Below are 18188 nucleotides of genomic sequence, written 5' to 3' on the forward strand. Positions count from 1 at the left end.
TTTACCATGTAAGGCACATTGATCAGTTTGACTGGAAATGTGCATTGCAAAAGAACAGTCATTATTTTTTTGTTATCATTTTATTAGTTTTATTGTTATCATTAAAGGGACTGTACAGTACTGGTTGAGGTAGGGATTCATGTTTTGAACATTCCTAAGTGAGATAATGAAAAGCCTCTTATGAAATATGAAAGAGCATGTAATTTTAAGAAGGATTCAACGTTTATTTGATGAAAATTGGTTTTCAAATGGCTGAGATATCCAAAAAAGGGCTAATAATAAAAGGCGACATGCCCCAACTTTATTAGTATCTCTTTGTTTCACCTTGTTTTTGGATATCTCAGCCGTTTCAAAACCGATTTTCATCAAATAAACTTTTGATACCCCTTAGATCTGCATGCTCTTTGACATCTCATAGAGTGGTTTCTGAATATCTCACAAAATGTTAAAAGCTAAATCTTCACCTCGACCAGAACTGTACACACCCTTTAATATTATTATTATTAGTAGTAGTAGTAGTTGTAGTAGCAGTCATTTTATTGTTCTTGTTATTATTATTATTATTATTATTAGTAGTAGTAGTAGTAGTAGTAGTAGTAGTAGAAATAGAAGTAGAAGTAGAAGTAGAAGTAGAAGTAGAAGTAGCAGTAGCAGTAGCAGTAGTAATGGTAGTAGCAGTAGTAGTAGTAGTAGAAGTAGTAGTAGCGGTCATTATTTTTTTGTTATTATTATAGTAGTAGTAGTAGTAGTAGTAGTAGTAGTAGTAGAAGAAGTAGTAGAAGTAGTAGTAGTAGTAGTAGTAGTAGTAGTAGTAAGCATTGTCTTTTGTTTTTGCTTCAACTGGATTTCATGTGCCCATTAAAGTACCTGTTTATGTGAAATTCCTTGATATTCTTGATATAGTGATGTTTTAGAGCACGAAATATGTGGTCTGTGTTTCATCAATATGAGCTTGCCTGCCTGGAAGTAAATTATGTCAAGCGTGTACTGAGCATTCCCACTAGCAACTCTCCAAAGTGATCAAATCTTGTGATATGCAATTAGGTTTATGAATAAAGTATTTTGTGACAGGGCAGGGTTTGGCATTTGCTTTCCGGGCACATTCTAGATGGTGGGTGGATGGAGGCGGGGGAGATGGTTGGCGTGTGTGTAATGGTTAATTATTTTGTGCTCAGTGTTGAAAAATATATCGTCAATGAGAACCAGAAGGTCAGTAATACATTATGGAGTAATACCCTTTTATGCTCTGAAAACACAGCAAGTTTTTGACAAATCTGCAATTGATTGCCGTGACAGGTCATTATCAAACCTGTTTTGCTGGATATCCCCAGGGCATTGTTGCAATCACTATAAGGAAAAACAATAGGGCACAGGATCTGAAAGTGTCATTTCTTTTAAGTTTTTAAATCCAATAAGGGTAGAGCTCCTGACATGGCCCTATGTATAAATGAGATATTAGCACAGAGGTGCAAGGTTGTCAAGGAGGTTTAATGAAAGTTTTGATTGGTTGGTCTATGAAGGGGGGTCTTGATTGCACCGTGGGTGTCATGACGCACCCCAGCATGCTGATGCCTTCTTCAGGAGCCCTGCAGGTGGTTGTCTGTCTGTGGGATATCTTCCTAGCCAGCAAGTCTTATGATGCATCGGTTCACATGTCTATGACTCATTTCAGCCTTTAAGGTAGAATCCACCCATCCTAGGTTACCAACCTACCCATTTCTATTTTCTTCAATATTTTTTTTTCTGTTTTGTTTGTTTCCAAACTTACATTTCTCATTTTTCATTTATGAGGAGAGTGCCACGTAGCAGTGGAGTAACCAAAGGCAAGTTCATTGAAAGTCGTGTTAATGGTTTTGAATGTAACTGCTTCAAAACTCCAACTAGTCCACAGGATGGGCTGTGATGTTTCTACATGCATGTGAAATCTTGAGTCTACATCCTCCTTGGTAGAATCCTATTTGAAAGATATTTGATATTGCACTGTACTTTGAAGGATGTGCTAAAGGAAAATAGATCTACCTCACATAGCAAGGTAGCCAGTTCAGTGAAGTCAATCGTGGTCTTTTACCGATGGCAGAGTATAAATGCAGAGTTTCCCAACCTATGTGGAGCAATAACCTACTAAGTCAGGTCACTGCTATTTCTCATATTGTTCCAGCTCATAAAGGTTGAGTCTATTTTTGTGAGCAATTTACTCAAGATTCATTTTATTGAAATGGCCCTTAGCCCACATAACCTCATTTTCCTAATTCATACTATAACCTCAATAGATCTAGACATTATTGGAGAGAGCCAGTGAGTATGGAAGTTATTGGATGCAATCACTGACTTATAGAGCTGGATACTTTCACTAAATTATGAAGCATGAAATGTAAAAAGAGTATAATAGACTATCATCAATCAGAATGAAAGTTTGAAAGTAAGGGACTGGTTCAGAGGATGGTGTGTTTGCTTCGTATACCAGAAGGTTCCTGGTTCAAACCCCTGATGAACACTTAGTTGCTAAATGATGGTGGAATGTTTTCCATGGTGCTGAGAGGTGAAAATACTGGTTATCAGTCTTTGGCTGTTGATTAAAGGATGTTTGTCGATGAGAGATGATGTGGGTGATCACAGGATCTACGGCAGAATACGCCATACTTACCTATACCATATCGCTATTCCTTCCCTTCCTGCTTTAAAACCGAGTATGGCTACTTAGTAGATCTGATTTTCACTAACTGAAAATTCATACCTGTCAGTGAGGAGCGTGATGCCATCCTTGGGATGCCATCCTTGGGATGTGGTTGGCAAATCATCCTCGCATGAAATGGGAAGGGAATCGGAATGGGAAAGTTAATAATTGAAAATATCTGCTCATGATTGCATTTGAAATGACTTCTCATTATGACACAGTAATTCTTAAATAGCCATTCCAAGGTCTCAGTATTCAATTCATTTTTTTTTTAATTTCATTTTTTGACAAGAACATATAGACATCACCTTTTTTTAGTAACAGAAAGTATGTATCCAGCTTACTTAATAATTACATCGAGAGTAATGAGGTTTTCAGCTATATGATGAATATTAGTCTTGTTTCAGACAGAGATTTTTCATTTTCATCACCGGGCTCAAAGCATTTGGTAATGCAAGCAGGATATTTTTGAGCTCTGTTGTCATACTAACATGTCTTCCGACAGATAGTGTCGTGCTGGTGTCACTTTAGGATAGCAATACTGTATCATTGGCTTGTTGCATTAGTGTTGTGATTATCTCCTTAAAGATTTCTTTACCACTGTTGACTTCCCTCAGCCAATAACTACAATATTGAGGCTCTCTCCAAAGGGAATGCCTTGCTTCACTGTGCGTGCGTTCCAAGAGAGGAAAATCAGCATACCCCTGTCCATTTGGCCCCTGCATTAGGGCATTGGACAGTGCCTACAAAGAAGAAGTAGAAGAGGAAATCCAGCAGAAACCATTTGTTAACACTATTTCTTTAATTCATTATTCACGATGCGATGTAACTTGTAAAAGAAGATTTTCCATGTGTTAAAGCCATAATTGCAATTTTCATTGATCAGAATTAAGAGAATGAGATCATAATGAACATGAATGCCCAAAATGATGAAGGATGTTTGTTTCAGATGTGTAGCCCTGTGAAGATTGAACAATCACTTGTCCCATTTTTGTTGTGAAATAATTGAACAGAAGTCTTGTTGGAGGCAACAAGTGGTCCTATTTCAAGCCATTGTATCTACACGTATATAGATTTGTCACATGGGTTCTGGATGTTGAAGTCTATCAGATGAATGTCTTCCAATGCATGCGGAGATCAGCAGGTGTGAGGTAGAACAGCTTGAAGCATTCAAGGGATGCCACATTAAAGTTTTGCACTCGTGACAGATTAGTCATCGAAACATTTGCATGACGACAGCATTGCCTTCCATCTCCCATTGGGCATTAGCTTGATTGACAACATGTAAAGACCAAGTTACACCCCACCATACCGGTATTCTCCCCCCTATCCTCCCAGTGTCGGTACTATCCTTACCTCATGTTCACACTTAAGAGCATCATTAACCCCTTCCCCTCCAACAACTGTTCTAAGCCTAAACCCTCTGCTAAATTCTGCTCCTAAACATGTACGGTGCTTACATACTCGTTATATCTCTCTGCCCATCACAGAATTGGAAGTGGCTTCTCAAAACTTGTAGCGTGTGTGTACTACAGCCAAGGCTCTTTTAGGCTGCTATAGCACTATATAGGAGCCTCTGAAACCACCCCCTGTAGGTGGTTTCAGAACCTGATCTGATCGGATCTCCTTTTCCATCTGTCTGTTTATACTGAACTAAAAAGCCTGCTTCAGGCTGCTCAAGGAGGCTTCAGAATCCACTCACTTTATGCTTAGCACAATTGGGGTGAGAGAGAGAGCACAGAGACTCTATGTTCACACATGGGTCAAATCTCGGGAACAGTCCATAAGGGATGTTGTATATTAATCTCACAGGGGATTGTTCACACTGGTCTACTACCAAACTGCTGTGGATGGTTTGCAGGTGACTGTCTCACTGGTCACTGTGAGGTGGTCAGCTTACGTGTGAACAAACCATGCATCCAACCAGTAAGGCATTAGTACCTGCCTCCATATTGTTGCCACATGCACCACATGTGATATACCGGTAGACAGCTGTTTGCATGGCTCAGTCCTCACATTTTTCCTAGAACATTTCATGACATCAGAGAAAAGAAAGTTTTCCTACCTACGGGATTCTTATTTACAGTAAAATGAGAGGAGAATTCCCCTCATCACAGGATTACCTCCTCAACTCGGAGACCAGTTTGAATCCAGCAAATGGTGGTATGTAGAATGGCTTTTAGGAGATAGCCCTGGCTACGATTAGCTCCTGTCTCGATAGCCCATTGTGCCTGCTAGGATAATTATCTGTCATGTGTCATTAGTGCCCACACTAGCCGTAGGGGGTCATACTGTGAGACCGCAGGAGGGCGAGAGAAAAAGAAATGGCGTATGAAAATGGGGGGGGGGGGGGAGGGGTAGGGAATCATCATAGCTTATAGTGCATTTCAGCCTTCTCATAAAGCATGATAGATATTTCCTGGATATTACACTTTTATCAAGCAATCATTTCCTTCATAGAATGAGGAATAGTTTGAAAGTGTCGAATTTTGTATGAACAAGAGAAAATGTCTTGTTAACTAACTGAGAACCTTGTTTAAATCTGTCATTTAGACTTCAGGTCAATTTACATAGCACCAAAGTGTGATCATGCTTGATACCTCTATTCTGTATTCAGATCACACTGAAGTAAAAGTTAGAGTGACAAGATGAGGCAAGTCATCCAAAGTTCTTGCGCATCGAGTGTGTATCACCCCCATGAGGATTCGAGATGCGTGATGCTGATATTCCAGATGCAGTCAGCGACCAGAGGATGCTGAGTGTAGATGTCATGGCATGATGAATGTCTTGTCTTTAGGTTACCGTACCCAATGCTGCTGGCCATGAGGGTGCAGGCTTTCGTGGAGCTGAGGTTGTTTGCCCTGTGATGAGACAGGGCCAGAGGGGAAGAGGTGGGGAATATTCATGAGATGGTGACCATCACACGGGTGGCTCCAGGTACTCATGGTAGTGGAGGAGATAGACGAGAGGGGGTGGGTTGGCAGACAGGAGTTCAGGGGTGCACCGTGGTGGCACTGGTCCTTTGCTGCACAGCATTGTAGGGTCCCTCATATGCTCTACCCAAAGCTGCCCCACCCCTCCCCCCCCCCCTCCCCAAGAAAAAAGATAAATAAAGAGAGGATAATGTGACCTTATAGCCAAGACACATCAATTACACAGGCCTCTAGCACTTATGCCATGACATTTACAAAGAGCTCTTAAAGATAGGGCGCTTTAGATTATCATGACGCGGACATTTAGAGGGAAAAAAAAATGTTCTGTGCATGCGCAGAATTGCTTATCAAAATTGATCTCGCATCATCTTAGTTTTCATGGTCGGTTCTTGGCCATTCAGTGTCCGCTCAATTCACGACACAGTGAGCTAGCCGATGCAATGATCTTATGGGGGCACCATTTTAATTTGTGTAGACCGAGTCCTCACATAATCCAAACCTCTGCAACACGAAGAATGGAGAGAGAGGATAAAGGCCAATGCAATCATTGTCTAAACATCCATGGCGCAAATCTAAAGTTTCCTAATGAGAAGGCAGGAAGAACCTACACAGTGAATGTATGAAAGAAATGCAAGTGTTTCGGTTCTTTTCTTGACTGCATTCTTTTTTTTTAAGTGGTCGTAGTCATGTAGGCATACTGGTCTAAACATGAGAAGAATGATGGTTGTGAGGGGTAATCATGGAATAGTTCTTCCTTGTACAAAGCACTGAGAAGTTTCAGAAAAGTGCTGAAAAATTAGAATTTTATTTAAAAACAAATCACTTTACATTTAATATCAGTGTTTTATCTGTAGTATGTTAATAACATGACTTGATGATGTTAATAACATGACAAGCACAGTTTTGTTGCCTCAAATTTGTAAAAGCATCAACTGTGTCCTTTAATCTTTGGAATTAGAGATAACCCTAATTCTATGATCTTCATATGACTCATTTCTGGAAACAAAATAATTTCTTACTTCCTCATAACAAAATAAAAATTAGATAGAATTAAATGCATATGATTAAATCAGGAAGGAAAATATACCAGAAATTAAAAATATCTTGTTGATATATCCTGTCATTTACAGCTATGAGATATTGAATGTATATCATAGTTTCAGCCTTGCCATCTAGATGGTAAAATGAGTAAAAATTTGTTTATGGCAAGCTGGCCCTGCAAGCAGTGAAATGACATTGATGTATTGGTTTAACTGTCATTGTATGGACGCTGATGTAACAAGATACTACTGAGATGGTTCCTTCACTGCAGCTGCATTCCCACACGGAAAAAATCATTTTTTTTTGCGCCGTGATGCGGAAATTGACTTTATTTGCCATCATTCACATACAGCAAAAGAAAAAAGAAAATAAAAGAGTGTTAAATCACGAGGCTTCATTTGAATCTTTAAGACTGCACATGTGAATGACTGCAGCACGGGGCACTCAAAGGTGTTAACATAGTGCGGCGAGGTACATTGTGGGATTTAAAAATACATATTTTCCTTTTATGTGTTGGTCATCCACCACACAGAGCAAATTATCCCAGAAGTTTTTTAAAAATCAAATTGGATTATTTTTTGCATCGCAGTGCATGTCCTGAGAGTAAAAGGTTTATTTGTGTCCACACTTACAAATTAGTCGTTTTCACATTGCATTGCAAAAACAATAAAAAAAAATACTTATTTTGTGTACGTGTGAATTGCAGCTACTGCTGACTTGTAAAGGGCTGTATTCTGCCAAACCAAGTGACAATTTCTACCAGTTTCATTATTGTATGATTTACCAGCACTAGAAATACAACAGAGTCGCAAATACTTGATTTAAATCAAAGTGATATCCACTCTTCCTTATATTCACTTCATACATATGTGCATAATTCTGAGATGATTCTTGATGTGACTTACATCCTTCTGCCAGATTGCAACATCAGAGCAAGATGACATGAATCTCTTACACAATGGCTGATGTGGCATGCAATAATATCAAGGGTCGTGTGATTTTTATAATTGACTGTCTGGTGACATTGTTGCATGTAGGGAGGAAGATTTGCAGTAGTTTCAATGTGGACTTTTTCCTGCCAGACAATTGTATTGGCCCATAACAACAACAAACAAAAAAAAAAAGGAAAAAGAAAAAGAAAACAGTCTGGCTGGTGCCAAATAATGTAGGACCTTTAAAAACGCAACTGCAGTTAGGCTGTAGGAAAATATTGTGATAATAAATGAACTTTCAAGTGTTTGTTAGTTTTATCTCCTCTGTAAGCCACTCGTAACAACAGTGCCCATGTCTACAATACCAGCACATGTACTACTCTACTGTTCTTTCAGTGGTCTCGTTCATTGATGTCAATTTTTTAATGCAATAAAATGAGTAATCAATACATGAGTCATTTTTGTAACTCAACTTTCATGGGAGGTCGGATAAGTGATGGAAAATAATGTAGCCATTTTTTAAAAACACACTTTCACTTAAGTATCCTTGAGTTGTTTGTATTAAATCTTTGCTGTTGAATAGCACAGAGAGGATGAATAACTTGGTGATTAGATTTATAATCTACTCTATTCAACGAGGCGAAGAAGAGTTGAATAGTGTGCCTCATCTTTCACCGAGTGCGAAATCTCGTTCCATTGCACGAGTAAAGACCATACACTATTTGTTTTATACAACACCTCAAACGTCAACAGATTTGGTACTCACAGATTCTTGAATTTAGCACAGAAATAGCAACCATTTTATGTAAAATCCAAATTAGTAGCACAGTCACAGTCATCTAGTCATATGTGTAGGAAACCGATCGGTTAAAGAGTAACAAAATGCGCGCTTGTGACTGTCAAGTGCGCATGGCAAATGTTTGTATATTGTGACATGAGAGCCGTGCAATGGAACAAAAACTTCAAGTCAATTGTGAGTGGAAAGGGACTGTACAGTACTGGTTGAGGTGGGGATTCAGGTTTATAACATTCCTAAGTGAGATAACGAGAAACCTCTTATGATATATGAAAGAGCATGTAATTTTAAGAAGGATTCAATGTTTATTTGATGAAAATTGGTTCTCAAATGGCTGAAATATCCCAAAAAGTGATAATAACAAAAGGCGACAGGCCACCTCTTTTATTAGGATCTCTTTGTTTCACCTTCTTTTTGAATATGTCAGCCATTTCAAAACCAATTTTCAGCAAATAAACTATTGATGCCCCTTAGAATTACATGCTCTTTGACATCTCATAAAGTGGTTTCTGAATATCTCACAAAACGTTAAAAGCTAAATCCTCACCTCAACCAGAACTGTACAGTCCCTTTAACACGGGAGTCAATGGAAATTGGTGACATCAGCCATGCGATATCCATTTATGCTCAAACATAATTGCACGTCTGACAGCGACAACATGCAATGGAACTGTAAACTGCATGTAATGTTAAGAACAATTGACCAGTCGGATCACTTTATTCTTTTTAGGTGTTGTATAATTACCTCCGCCAAGGGAGGAGGTTATGTTTTCATTACCGTTGGTTTGTTTGTTCGTTTGTTAGTTAGTTTGTCTGTGTGCAAAATAACTCAAAAAGTAGTTAACAGATTGGGTTGAAACTTGCAGGAAAGGTTGAGAATAACACGAGTAACAAACGATTAACTCTCCAAGAATTTTGGGGGAATTTATGAAGGATTTTTGATATTTTGGCAGGTAGGGTCAATGAACTTTGAAGTTCGGGCTGCGCGTATTTGAGGTTTGCATGCGTGCTCTAGTTTCTGCTGGGGCGAGGCTCGCCATGCAGCTGAGGTTTTATGATGTAACAAAGGCTTCTATACTGGGAAATTGGGCGACGTTCAGCAAACAATGTTGTAAGAACGTATGGGTGGAAATCACTGATATCTCTGTGGAAGAACAAGATCAGTGCGGGTGGAAATGAGCTGCATGCTTTGCGGAGGTCTGCGCTCTCAGAGTGCTTCTCTAGTTGTTACCTGTAATTGATTAAGTTCACCTTTGTCAATGGTTCTTTGATAAACATTGTGATTTCTGTGTATATTTCCTGCTATGTTTGAGATAGCTTCCCTGCTATAAGAGCTTTCCTCCAACTTCACCTGTTTTGTGCTCGTCTTTGTACTGAAAAAAAAAAGAATAGAAGATTGTGTTTTTTATTATAATCATCTTTATCACTGCCGTCATTGTCATTTCATCCACTTTCATATGTGTTGCTTCATCTGTGCATTTATAGCATGCATTCTCATTAATAATAAATAAAATAATATTTATATTATTTTATATCGAATATCGAATATCATTAACTATCGAATATTGAATATTATTAAATATTGAATATATGAATCAGTATGAGTCAGTGCAGAATTATTTTTTCTTCTGTTTTCAAGTTCCCAAATAGTTCAAATTTTCCTTCATTATTGTGTTGTGATATGAATCCTTGGGCACTAACAAGTTTTTTTCTCTTTCTTTGATTTCATTTGTTGCAGTTTTTGAGGCATGAGGAGAATGTGGAGATTGTGGAGGATAGAAGCAAAGAGATGGCCAACATGATGGATATGGTGAGATATACCGGTATAGGATCGCATCCTCTTTGACCACACCCATTCTGGGCTCCACAGTCAAACCATCAAACCACCCTCAGGGAGTTGGTGTGCTGGTTACTCCTGGGCCACCAGATTGATGGGTGTGAGAATGGAATCTCCTTTGGCTTTGACAACAATCGGCAGTCAGGAGATGTGCTTACTTAATTTCTATTCTGTCAGGAGATGTGCTTACTTAATTTCTTTTCTCATATCATCCACTAATCACTCAATTTAGCAATTACACTGAATTTGATTGTCAGATTTAGATTGCAAATTTATGATTTATAGACAATGTGTATTACAACACTTTTTGTTCTAAGTGCATTAGATTTTGCTGTGGATCTTTGGAAAGCTCAGCAATAACCACTTACATAAAATGAAAAGAGAAAGAAATGTATTTTCTTCTATTTATTTTGTTGACTGTATGATATCTTTGTCATGTGCAGATGACAAGATGTTTAGTGTATAGCTGATGTGTAACCTAGAATATTTATCATTAGCATGCTGTGAAGTATATTCATCATGGTAAGATAAGCATGTTTAATCTCTGAAGGGCTGGTTTTCAAGTTAACCTTCATGATCCTATCAGGGGAAGGATCAAAACTCTCACTTAATGAGCCACAGCTATTTCTTGTCTAATCGAGTCCTATTTAATTCATGGTAATGTTTTAATTATTGCACATGAGATAACCTGCTTTGCTGGAATACCAGTTTAATGAACCCCTCTCTGGTGTGAAGTTAGCGAATGTATGGTGTGAGAATGTCTGGCATCATATGAGTAGGACAAAATGAAAGAGGGCCTCATTTGTGTTGAGTCATCGGTGAAAAGTTGGTGAGTGCTCACTTTTGGGGACAGTCAAGGAGTCATTTGTGTCCACATCAGCCTGAGTGGTGGGCATTCCAAGCACCTTGTGGGTGTAGTGTGAAGAGAGAAATGGCAAGGTTCCAATTTCAAGCCTTGTCTTTGAAGTGAGCCAATCATCACTGAGCTCAGGTGTTGATGAGGGATCCTAGAAGTCTTATGTTGGTGTTCAATTCAGTTTGTAGAAAATACCCCTCTTTTTCTCTCTTTGAAGAGTTGTAGTCTTTACTTTATCATGTAACTTGACAGGGTTTGGAATATGTCCTTTGTAGAGTGTGATTAATATTTACTCTGTGAAGCTTTTCACCACTCCTTTTTTTCTCTCTCTTTTATTTGTTTTATCTTTTATCTATATATTGTATTGCTTTACAGTAACTTTTTTTTTTCCTCTCTTTCTCTGGTGGCTTATTTGTGACACTAAAATCTTTAAATCTGAAATATTGAGGGCTTGAAATAGAAGCAAACATAACAGTACATTTTGATTCTTACGGGCCTGATCAGGCCTCCAAAAGATAACCATTTTTGAAATTGGGTGGTCTGAAAATGTCGCACCTAAATATATGTGTTGCCAATATTTTTCACTTTCCTCAATTTTTTAATCATTTTTATATCAGCACAATTTTGCATGCTTATTTTCCGCTCTTTTGTTTATGCTGTATTGCTCCAATCACTTGTGACATAGTTTCTTCAGGAGTGTTATACCTTGTCAAGTTATTCTCTTATTCAAGATATGTCTGGAGTGTGTTCATGACTTTAATTCCAGGTCATAAAATTGAGTGGGTCTACAACATGCTTCTTGTGACTCCTGTCTCCCCTAGATCTATCGTCCAATGAATGTTCGAGTCGCTCTGGTGGGCGTGGTCACCTGGTCACAGGGTGATGCCTTCCAAGTCAACGCTAATCCCAGCACCACCATGGCAGAGTTCCAGAGATGGCGTAAAGATGTCCTCCTGCCAGACATTAAGAATGACAATGCACAGTTTATAACGTAAGATTACAGAATTTACTTCACCCCCCTCCTTCTTGCTCTTTTCTCGCATAATAAAAGAACACTTGACTTGCCTCTTTTAGAAGGCAGGGGGAATAATATCACCCTTACCATACGCCAGTGACAAGTTGAGGAATTGTGCACTTTTTTCAAAAAATAAAATTTTGTGAAATTCTCATTATATTTTCTGTAATCGTTCTGCACATGTGATGACATCATACACTGTAGTAGTCTTCTCATCCAGGAGTGACTGCGCAGATATTTTAAAAATTCGTAACTTTTGAATGGATTGTCCGATTTTTCCCAAAACTTTCACTGGTGTGTTCTATTAATATTGCTGCATTCACTCAACCCACATGTATATGAAGGTGGACTTGTCCTTTAAAGAAATAATTCCAGTATATGCAAGCAAAGAATACAAAACATTACCCATCAAGGACAAGTTCCATGGGTGCCTGGTGATTTGTATGTCTTGATGAGTAGCATTGTTCTTTTATGTCTAGTTTGAAACTGCCAGACTTAATGTTGAAAGGCCACAAGAGAAATATTGACTACAGTGGATGTCTTCATAGTAATAGATTCACTCAGTCTTTGCTCTCAAAATGTCCAAGAATGTGTTAGATTTATCACTTGTCTGCTGTATGACAGGCATGAATGTTATACCAGGAAGATATATTTGAATGTATTTAGTCTTAATCAGTGATGATGATGGTTATGAAGTTGGTAACCATGACAACTTCTACGTTACAGTGTCAAAGAGACTGCTCCAAATTTCCCGTGGGATAAATCTGACATTTATGTGTGTTCATTTTTACCTCACCAACATGGTGTGGAGTAATCATGAGAGTGCATTTCAAAGGTTTAATTAGCAAAGCGTTTTTTTGCTAGAGTTGGAAGGCCAGTAGTCTGAGCTGAGGGAAAACTGATCATGATGTCATTCTCAGCCATTATCATCAGTAGAAATAATCCAGCCGAATCTGGATCAGATATATATGTATTGGTAATGGCTGACAAAGCTCTGTTTGGAAGGTTGACACATCATTTGCTTCAGCAACAATTGCTTCAGTCATATTTTCTCCAAGGACTTTGGGTTATGATTGTGATAGGGTTTTAGGTTTAGTTTGATGTGAGGATTATGATTAGGGTTAGGGTTATGTGTTAGGGTATAATTTATGTTTGGCGTAGCATACAGATATTTCATGGGAGTAATTGTTGCAGGAGCAAATGTCATGGAACCATCTGGGAGGCTGATCTTTGCTGTAATGGCCAAATTTCAATCATTAACAATATTAGTGTGTCTGCAGCATCTAAAAATGGGGGGGGGGGGGACTGGGAGAGGAATAGTCTTTTGTATGAAGTTTGGAAACCACAACAATCCCCACCCAGTGTTGGCAGAGTGTGCTAACTCAAATCTGCAACTTGCTGATAACCTGTGAGCAAAATTCATCTTGGGGTATAGATTTTCTTCAATTTTTCTCCCTGTGCACAAATTAAATTTATATGATCTCAACTGCTCATCTGCATTTTTAACAATTCATCTTTTTATTATGTTTTGTGGATGCCCTTTAAAACTTGTCTATGTCACATGCTGTGAATTCCACTTTGGAAAGATCCAGCCTTCCATAGACAAGCCAGAGTAAAGGATGTTGTTACTCTGCAAGCCTTAAAATTCTTTCTTGGTGTGTGGGAGCATGAGGCATATTTACTTTTGAGAAGTGCAAACTCATATCGCCTCCAGCAAGGTAACAGTCAATGCAGGAAGACACACACTTGACACGTAGACCTTTTAACCCCGTTCTGAGCTACACTTCTTGATGTACCCTGGGAGGAACCTCTGCTCTTAAAATGCTCTTGAACCATATCTTCAGGGCATGTAAAGTGGCAGGTCTTCTATCATCTTTACATAACTGTGGGGGAAAAAGTCTGGCTGTATTCATGGAGGAACTTTGTCCTAATCGATGGTAATAGATTGACAGGGGGAAGTGTCTTCTTGAGAAAGCATCAGTGATGCATTCACCTCATCAGCTTTCTCATCTTGTTGTTGTTTGTAAATAAGGAGCAAATAATGAGAAAGTATACTGCTGTTTTTACAAGTTTCCACAAGATGCTGTTATAATTTGTGCACAATTCTGAGGTGTCTGGATGTGAAAGTTTGCCTACCCATGATTTCTGCTTTACCCCTTAACTGGAATTGGTACAGTAACACAAGCTACTATTTGAACTTTTCCTTTACTTTGATGAGTTTTATATTCAAGAATGACTCTGATGCTAATTTTCCTGAAGCTTAAAAGTAGATTTTTCTTCTCTTGTACATTCTTCCAGGGGTGTAAACTTTGATGGTAGCACCGTTGGGATGGCATCTCTTGGGACGATGTGTTCGGATGAGAGATCAGGAGGAGTCAGCCAGGTGAGGACTTGCATCGCAAACCCAGCTCAGTAGATCCTGGCTCTGTCTCCTCGATACCGGGGTCAAGGGTCGTTTCTCTCCCATCAACTTCTATATATCTATTACATGAATCAAACTATCTAAATAAGATGTTTCTTGGTGAAAGATCAATCAAGAACATGTCATGTGAATGTATTTGCTTTAGTTAGATAAAGGATATAAGATTGCTAATTGATATTTCTTATATATATATATTTTGTGTGTGTGTGTGTGACAAGAGTGGAATAAGTGTCATATAGGCCACTCTTGTGCTTTGATATCTATACTGTGGAAGAAATACCTTAGATAACAGTAGATGATATAGGTAAAAGAATAAGTCAAGTGTAGAAGTGGAAAGGTGTATCATATTAAGAACTGTAAATCAAAGAGGAGAGTTTATTGAAAAACAGAGAAAGCCCAGAAACTAATGCTTTTGATTAGTAGATGTTATGATTCTCTTAATTCTCTTTTGTTTCTATCTTTACATAGGACCATGACAGCAATGTTGCCGTGGTAGCCAGCACATTGGCTCATGAGATGGGACACAACTTGGGCTTCATCCACGATACGTCTGATAGGAACTGTATCTGTGATGCTCCTTCCAATGTGGGGTGTGTGATGGAACCATCCAGTGGGTATGTCTCCAGTCATACTTGTCTTTTTCTTCTTCTTTTTTGTTGGTAATCCTTCTTATTCTTCGAGGGTAATCCACCTCCTTTGTTTCTTTAAAATTATTGCAGATATCAGCTGGTTTATGAGTGTTTGACCACCTCATTGGGATTCCACTCTCCTCTTTATGAGAGAAATGAAGTGGGTTGTTTGAAGTGCATAGGGCATAGCACTCCTACCCTTAGACCAATGGCTTATTAAAAGCTCCTCTGAAAGAAATAGCAATTTTCATGAAATCAGAAGTTTATTTTATCAAAAGTGGGGAGATTTGTAAGCATTGTTCCAAATATATGGTAAAATAAGCATTGTTCCAAATATATGGTAAAATGACACCTTGTTGTTTTAGTGTTTAATATTTTACTAGAAATGAAAATAATTTAAAACTGACACCATAGTGTAGAGGAGATCGAGCTCTAAATTATGATACCAATAATTCAATACCCCCTCCCCCAAATTACTATAAAACCCTTTTGATTCTCAGTATGTTGACAATGATATGAGGCAGCATTGTATTAACTGATACAGAGTAAGATAGTGATAGATTGAACCACATGGACAATTATTATTGATTAAAAGTTGATATGGTCTTCTCAGTGTGCTCAATCTTCATTGGCGTCTTAAGTTTGTGAATTTCTGGGTGATTTGTAGACAAAATGACCTTCTACTGCTCATTCTATCCTGGAATCTTTCTACAGTCCCATCCCACCTACAAATTTCTCCACCTGTTCCTATGACGATCTGAACACATCTCTGGAGAAGGGTTTAGGGGCGTGTCTCTTTGATTACCCCGACATGATCTTTGATGGACCAATCTGTGGCAATGGATTCCTGGAGAATGGAGAAGAGTGTGACTGTGGATCACCTGAGGTTTGTGACCTTTGGGCCCTCAATATCACCTACAGTATGACAAGCTGATGTGAATGAAATAAAAGGCCAAACTTGGGTTTTTTGTTATTGTCAGAGATTTGACTAGCAGTATTTACAAATGCAACATTAAAGCAGTCAATAATCGTTGTGAAGAGTAAAGAGACCCACTGCTTTATATTGCAGCTCTGCAAACATGCCTCTCGAATTAATTTCATGTAGAAAAGTTTATTAGCTTGAAATATGTGATTTTGATTATTTTACGTGATATCACAATTTTAGGATGTTGAGTGATGATGGTACAACCACACAGTTTCCATTATGTGTGTTTAGTAAAGTTTTGGTTTGTGGGTACTTTACTTCTAAAAGCATGTACTATCAATGGAAATGTACCACATCTTTGTATCAATAAAGTAGATGCTCAGTGATAGATTTACATTCCTAGCTTTCAAATAATATTCTATCTACAGAATTTTGTTGTATTGAGAAGTTCTTGAATAACCTAGAAAAAAAGAGTTATTGCCTTTGATGAAACTTAAGTCATTTTCCATTGACAGGAATGTGTGAATGACTGCTGTATTGCGTTCACGTGTCGTCTGCACGAGAACGCAACGTGTGCCAACGGCGAATGCTGTGAAGACTGCCAGCTGAAGAAAGCGGGTGAAGTTTGTCGCGACATTGGTACCCAGTGCGACCTTCCGGAGTACTGCACCGGTCTCTCTGCAAAGGTGGGTCTGAAGCACCAGACTAGCAATATCCAAGGGCCTAGTTTGGACAGATGTACTGCAGTAAAGTGTAAACTTAAGATTTTACAATTCTTAGTTTCCATTGAACCATGTCATGGGTTTTGGGTTGGGTTTTGTTTTTGTTTTTTAGTGTAACTCATTATTAAAATCTTCGTCAACTTCCTCACATGTCTTTTCAAACTGTTAACTAAACATATTTGACTTTCACATCATGAAAGAAACTTTGCATAGATTGACACAAACCTAATTGTGTAAAATAGACTGGCTTATGCTAGCCTGAAATAAAATATTATGAAATCATGATTTTACAAAGTAGCCATAAGCTTGTGATAGTCTACAATGTATCGTAAGAATACAGAGGTTTGTACATTTTTTTTTACACCTATGTTGATATCATGCATTGTCTAACTGTACCCTATAGATATCAACTGTATAGGGTTCCTACAAACATTATTTCTTTCACAGCTGTTATGATTTGAGTTTTATGTTGTCATACAAATGGATCACGTGATAATACATTATATGCCATTGATTTCTGTGTGTGAATTCCTTCCAGTGTCCAGCCAATGTATACAGGCAAAATGGAGAGCCATGTAAAGACACAGTGGACGCTACCTGCTATGACGGTCAGTGCTTGACGCTTGACCACCAGTGTGAGAATGTCTGGGGAGGAGGTCAGTATGTTAATGGACCGTTTGATAGTTTCCATGGCAATAAGTTTGACTCTACTCATTGAATCAGAGCCACATGAGCACACCTCATAACAAATTCCATATCTGATTATGATTTTATGAAGTTACTCTGTGTTGTAATAACTTTGTGATGAGATCATTGATGCGTTTAATGTTACAAAAATTGTGCATGTTGAGAGAGAGATAGTAACAGAGAAAGATATGTTTCTCTGTAGATGGTGATAACCAGCTGTTTCATAATCTCAATATTGTAGATTCCAGTTCATGTGATTTTTTGCAAACTTCACATCAGGAATCCTTTATTATGTATTCTCTATAGAACTGTAAATAACGAAATAATGTGAAATTTGCAGTAAGTTCTTTAGGTTTTGATTTCTTAAGAAATATGTTCCTCTTTAAAAAAAGAAAAAAGAAAAAAGGTAGATACCATAGTAGATCTAGAGTCAAGTATATATTCCTTCTATTTTTAGGTGATTACATGTCTTTGTCAAGTATCACATGATAAAATCATCTGTTTTTAATGTCTTTTCACATATACTCTCAACTCATCCTATATGTTTGCATTCCAGATGCCAAAGCAGCACATGAAAAGTGTTTTACTTTCAACACTCAAGGAAGTTCATTTGGGAACTGTGGAGGAAGCAGAACAGCATTTGAACCTTGCCTGCCTCAGTAAGTATAGAAATCTCTTAGTCAGGAAGAAAAATCTGTGAGAAATAGTGTGCAACCAAT

The 18188-nt window shown here is 38.1% G+C and overlaps 1 protein-coding gene across 1 annotated transcript in view; it reads left to right on the forward strand.

Annotated features, from left to right (window-relative positions):
• Positions 1 to 18188, forward strand: part of LOC140241915 (zinc metalloproteinase-disintegrin-like MTP8) — a 106771-nt gene that overhangs the window by 72781 nt on the left and 15802 nt on the right. The window contains exons 8-15 of the mRNA XM_072321662.1: positions 10115 to 10186; positions 11891 to 12060; positions 14383 to 14467; positions 14975 to 15120; positions 15850 to 16021; positions 16576 to 16746; positions 17321 to 17438; positions 18026 to 18128. Coding sequence (XP_072177763.1) covers positions 10115 to 10186; positions 11891 to 12060; positions 14383 to 14467; positions 14975 to 15120; positions 15850 to 16021; positions 16576 to 16746; positions 17321 to 17438; positions 18026 to 18128 — 1037 coding nt within the window. The remainder of the gene's footprint in view (positions 1 to 10114; positions 10187 to 11890; positions 12061 to 14382; positions 14468 to 14974; positions 15121 to 15849; positions 16022 to 16575; positions 16747 to 17320; positions 17439 to 18025; positions 18129 to 18188) is intronic.

The sequence above is a fragment of the Diadema setosum genome, chromosome 18 (genome assembly GCF_964275005.1).
Source record: "Diadema setosum chromosome 18, eeDiaSeto1, whole genome shotgun sequence".
Classification (NCBI taxonomy): Eukaryota; Metazoa; Echinodermata; class Echinoidea; order Diadematoida; family Diadematidae; genus Diadema; species Diadema setosum.